This window comes from Littorina saxatilis, linkage group LG10 (genome assembly GCF_037325665.1).
Source record: "Littorina saxatilis isolate snail1 linkage group LG10, US_GU_Lsax_2.0, whole genome shotgun sequence".
Lineage (NCBI taxonomy): Eukaryota > Metazoa > Mollusca > Gastropoda > Littorinimorpha > Littorinidae > Littorina > Littorina saxatilis.
Genome location: NC_090254.1, coordinates 15,883,530 through 15,889,518, shown reverse-complemented (window position 1 = coordinate 15,889,518; position 5,989 = coordinate 15,883,530). Strand labels below are relative to the sequence as shown.

General features: G+C 42.9%; 1 protein-coding gene across 2 annotated transcripts in view; it reads right to left on the bottom strand.

The window, feature by feature from the left end:
• The window catches only part of LOC138978265 (neuroligin-4, Y-linked-like), a 7,258-nt gene extending 4,055 nt beyond the window's left edge, over positions 1 to 3,203 (bottom strand). Inside the window, exons 1-2 of one of the 2 annotated variants that reach the window (XM_070350931.1) lie at positions 2,436 to 3,203; positions 1,151 to 1,839 (exon numbers count right to left, since the gene is read on the bottom strand). In XM_070350931.1, the coding sequence (XP_070207032.1) occupies positions 1,151 to 1,839; positions 2,436 to 2,793 (1,047 nt within the window). In that variant the 5' untranslated portion in view covers positions 2,794 to 3,203. The remainder of the gene's footprint in view (positions 1 to 1,150; positions 1,840 to 2,435) is intronic. The other variant, XM_070350932.1, reaches the window with a different exon arrangement.
• Between the last annotated feature and the right edge of the window lie 2,786 nt (positions 3,204 to 5,989).

Below are 5,989 nucleotides of genomic sequence, written 5' to 3'. Positions count from 1 at the left end.
CATTTGTATACATATATATATATATATTTATTCATGTATTTATTATCGATATTTCTTTGATGGATTTCATATCAATTGATTGATTCCCTCAGTTTCTTACTAATTCCTTTCTGTCTTATTTTCTCTTTTCATGTATGTATTTGTCTATGTATTTATCTATTTATTGCTCATCTATTAATTTATTCAGACAAGAAAAACCATCATACGGTGTGACTCAGACCACAGGCGGAAGGTATCGTTCGCTGGACCACCACTATCATAGTAAGACTACAAGGTACGCCACTCAGCTGCGGAACCTTGGAAAATCATCATGCATGCCGCACCGAATATACATACTAGCTCATTGGTCTAAAAAGTATGTAAATATTGTGCAGCAAAAGGAAGCTACCCTATCATCGAATATCCGGTTATTAACCAATGAGCGCATCGGACTACAATCTCCTCGGGTTAGAACCGTTCAGGCTTTCAGGATCGAAGTGATATACCGCGACAGACACGTTTGGTCGCACAGAATACGGTTTAAAAACATGCGGCGGACAGGCAGCTAAACATAAAAGGTACAGATAGTTAGAACATTCTTTTATCTTAGTATTTCTACAGTTACAAAGGTCCTCGACATTGGCAATTATTTGTTGCATATTTTTTTTTAAGTAAGTGGAGCAAGACTCGAAGCTTAGTGACATACCTTGTAGTCTTACTATGATAGTGGTGGTCCAGTGAACGATACCTTTTGCCTGTGCTCAGACAAGCTCCAGTATGTTAAGGGGTTACTAGTGAATTCAAGTTACTTCCCTAACACACAATCGACAATCGTGAATTACTTTCCATGTGCATTTTGTTAGTAACATATTATGATATACTGATACTCGTATCCATTTGTCGACACAATAAAATGCATTATTTGTCATATGCAAGGCCAAAAATGTAAAAGACGATGACGTCCAAAAGCACATTTTTTTTCCTCAAAATCGTATTTGACCTCCCCCAGATAAAAGAAAATTGTACAAAAAAACCGTTAATAAGGAAACCAACTTTTTTCTTTCTACAGATTTATACATATTGCTTGGAGGAACCTGTGCACAAAATGTGTAATGAATCTCACGAGGGATTTCAATACACCAGTATCTGCTTAACCCGCTCCCATACTTACATAGGGGAACGACTGGAAGAGGTCAAAGTCCTCCCTGTCAGCCGATATCGCCGTGTAGGGCAGCAAACGACTGGCGTCCAGTTTCCTCAGACACTCCACCGTCTTAACGTGCCGCTTGTAAGCCCAATAACTCTTCAACGATTCGGCAGCAGCAGCACCCCTCATGCCAAACATACGTCTTGCCCACATCCCAAAGCTGCTGTGTCTTTCGTTGCTTGATCTCTGTTCTTTGTCTTCTTCTTCGCAGTAGCACCCTACCTCTTTGGCCAAAGCGTAGAAACCGCGTAAAGGGTCCGCATCCAAGGCCCATGAGGCTACGGGTACCCCGCTTTGCAGTATCGCCCTTCTGAATAGTCCTTTAGAGTGAGGGCTCAGCATCTGATAACCTGCACAAGAGGCCCCGGAGGACTGACCGAACACCGTCATGCTGTCAGGGTCGCCTCCAAAATCCCGGATGTTGTCCTTCACCCAGCTGATGGCGAGGTTCTGGTCCAGAAGGCCGTAGTTACCGGAAGCTGCGTCATCACCGGAAGAGAGGAATCCCAGGATGCCCAGGCGGTACTGGATGACGACGACGATGACGTCACCCCTGGTGACGAGGGAAGCGGGAGAAAGGTTGGCGGCGCCTCCGAAGGTAAATGACCCCCCGTGAATGTAGATCATCACTGATCTCAGATTGCGGCCTGCTACTGAGGACAACGGACAAAATATCTATTCAGCGTGTGAGAAGGTTTGCTTTTCATTGCTCCCGTAAAATAAAATTACACACTCTAGTATGCCAGCACCAACATTTGTTGGCACACTCCGTACATCGTTGTCTTGTAAATCTCTTGAGACTGAGCAAAGATTGAGAGAACACGAAAGACGGACAGAACCAAATAAATAAATACATATGCTGCATTGTGGCGACCAATCCATGCAGGTACCGAACCAGCTCAGCTTAGTCTGACATTCACCCCTAGAAGTCACTTGTGAGTTCACCAGTTTTGTTGATTTAAAACAAGCTGTAGCCAAAAAATGTTTTAAAAAAAGACACGAAACTTGCACAATAAACATTCCAATGTAAAAACAAAGAGAAAAAAATACCAAAAAAATAACACACACACACACACACGCACACACACACGCACACACACACACACACACACACACACACACACACACACACACACATACACACACTGACACACACACACACATATACACACAGACAAGCACACGCACTCACGCACGCATACAAATGTTTTCATAAATATTGATGTAAAAAGCGCTACCATACATATACCTTGAGACTGAGCAGAAGCAGGAACAAAGATGTTCAAGGTAAGACAATCCTCGCTCATTACAGCTGCTCCGGGCTGAGGACAGAGAGGTCCATAAGACGAAGCGTTGAAGACTTGCCCTACCCCCGGGCCAGGATGGGCCTCTGGTGCCGCCCATCTCCTCTCCCCAACCGGTGGGAGGGCGTAGGAAATCCCCAGGTAACCATGGTAACGGTTGCCGTTGGTTGACACGAGATCAACGCCCGTGAGTCTTCCCCACGGAGCGACTATGATCGGGGCGGAGGTGGCGGAGGTGGCGAAGGAGAGACACAGGGACCACTGTAGAAACAGGATGAGTAACCTCCCATCCATATCTTGCATTTGTGTACGATTAAAGGCGGTCCTTAATAATTAACCCCGAAGTCGACTTCGCGAAGTCTTTTTTTTTTGTTTACCGAAAACTCAGTGCAAAACCTTCGTGTGGCCAGCTTCGCGAAGTATGCTTTGCGTAGTCGAATTCACGACAAATCTTTTGTTATCTTTTAAGCTTAATTACGGAGACTCTTTTTCAACCGTCTGAATTTTTGTTTCAAGGCTGTTTTTCACACGTTCTTTTCCTTCTTTTTACCTTTTTCTTGGACTTGTTAGACTTCTTGTTTGTTTTTGGTTGTTATTATTTTTTTTTAGCAACTTGTAGTCTACAGCACTGTCACTGATCACGGGGATAGAACGGATACCCTGGGACACAGCGAGGCAGCTGCAGAGAGATCCTGGTGAATTTTTGATGAATATGGAAGGACAAGTTCAATTTGTCCCCCTTTTTGTCGTGTCACTTGTAGGGTGTTTCTGTGGTGCAAGACTTAAAGGGGTAGCCTGAAGTACATGTTTTACACTGAAGGCTTCAATACGAGTGCATGTCAGATTCTGTTTTGTTTGTGTTTGCTCAGCTTAATGTTTGCAACCACACAAGCTTTGTTTGTGTTCAATTTAACGTACATTGCTATCCAAAAGATTCAAATCATATTTTGGATTTATTATTTTCTTTCTTTCTTTCTTTTTCTTTGTTCCAGGCGTTTTTCTTTAATGACAGGACATTAATTTCCTTGTGAGTTGGCTGTCCTGAATTGTCTCTTGTGTATAGCAACATTCTGCTTTCTTAATTAGACACCACCAGAGAGCAAGTTTATGAAAAATGTCGCCATTTATTATTTTCAAAAAGAAATGTATTATTACTGCATGCGTGAAATCGTCTGGAAACGCAGAAGAAAACCGGGGAAGTCAAATGCAAACATGAATTATGCTTGATTGAAACATTGAAACCTCAGTGGCATTTTATTTCTCGACGGATAGCTCTTTTAAATCTATTTACTTTGATTTTTAAACGTGTTGTCAATAATGATGACATTAAAATCGCTTTCATTGAAAAACATTGAAACCTTCTCGAAAGGAAGTACACTTCACTTCAGGCCACTCGAATTAAAACGTGTGTGCATGGGTATAGAGCAGTACATCTGAGTGCCTGTGTACATACTTAGGGTCTTTCCTGGCAAAATTGTATAGGCATAGATAACAAGAGACACCCACACACACAGTAAGCTTAGGTGACGACTGTGCAAGAAAGAGAGACACTAGATCTAGATCTGTCTGTGTCTGCATGTAGCCTACTTACAGGGACACGACTGCCAAATAGTCTCGGCCCGCTCAAAATAACAATGACCGAGACCACACACACCACGCGAGAGAGAAAGACTACAGGGAGGCATGCAGTCATGATGCATTAATTGACGTCAAACACTTTTGACCGTGACGTAATCTTATGCGAGCTTTATCCATAGTCTTGGATAACCACTCACACATAGACTCGGAAATGTTAAAGTTTCTACCACAGACATACACACACACGCACACACGCACGCACAAACGCACGCACAGACAGACAAAGTTACGATCGCATAGGCTACACTTACGTGAGCCAAAAATGTCCATCAAATACCCGTGTGACTTGGAATAAAGGCCGTGAAAAGTGAATGTTCGCCTAACAGGCTTGAGGTTTGCTGGTCGATGTGAATGCGTTACATATTGTGTGTAAAAAATGTTTGTTTGTCTGTCTGTCTGTAAAAAATTCCATTTCACACGGCAGAAATTAGTATGTAAAGCGCGGAGAGCACTATTAACTGTGGTTCGCGCTATATAAGCTCACCATAATAATAAATAATAATAAATCCGAATTACATGTGATATGCTTTGTGCGGCCTATTCATCCAACTGTGAATAGATTTTGTACTTGAGTTCGCCGACAATGTTTGTTCAAACCATCTCCATCAACTCGCACTCACGAAATCTTTGAGAACAGCTTCTAATCAAACAAAACGATGTTTCTACATCGAGTTGAGTAAAACCACGCTTTCTGAATTCTGGAGCATGGGAAATCTTCTCCGCGGTTACAAATTGATAAAAAAATAAATTAAAAAAACACCAGCTCACCTTCAGGTTTGAAAAACGATGTAAAGCAGGTCAAATGGCGGCTCTAAAATGCGGTAGCCTGGTTAAACTGAAGAAATTTGGTGACACATTGAAAAAAACCACCAATAAGTTTATTTTTTGTGCGCAGGAAATTTGGAACGCTTTCCCGGCCAAGCCGGTAATTTTGCGATTTACTGGCCGTAACGCCCCGTTGGGCGGGGATCTGGGGGGCGAAGCCCCCTTGAAGCTAAAAGATTTTAGCTATTTTATAAACAATTTGTGGCTTATCCTTGATTTTAAACATGATCAACTGGTATCAGCAGCCACTCATTATTTCTTTTAAAGTTAGTATTAAATAATGGCAATTTACAGACAGAAAATGTGTTTTTGTTCTTCAGTTTTTCACAGACAGAAAAAAAATAATCTTTTTTTTTGGGGGGGGGGGGGGAGGGGACCGGAACCCCGGTAACATCCCCCCCCCCCTAATCCGCCCCTGGTGTGTGTGTCACAGTGCCAGTGACGACGGCCGAGTGTCAGTGTGCCACCTCAGTGTGTGCGCTGTGTCTGTGTGTATGTGTGTGTGTGTGTGTGTCTGTGTGTAAGACTGCCAGTATGTGCGTGCGTGTAACCTGTTATATATTTATAACTGTGATTGCAATGAGACTTTTTTTTTTAATGTCTGCAGTAGCCGGCGTATATTACATGCTTTATCCCCGAGTACGCAGTTCTTGGGTCCAGCAGACTTTAATTGTGTGTCTGTGTGTCTGTCTCGACTTAACAGCTTATTGCTGGGAAACTACTGGGCGCAGTTCTTTCAAAAGTTGATACACTAACTTGATAATAGGTCCGATTGATCGTATTAAAACTTCATAATGTTACCTGGGACCTAAATGCGAAATATTCCACCAAAACGACTCTTAACGGGGGGAGTTTTTGCGGTGGGAGGATGGTCGCTTTGCGAACAGCCTGAACTAAAGGGGAGACTTGAGCGGCCTCAGCCGAACACGTCACGGAGTGACGAGAAAAGCATGATTTGCAAGCCAGCCGCAGCTGGTGGGGATTTGGTCTCGGCAAAGAAACTACAATACAGTGCTTGGTCTCGGTGAGACTGAAA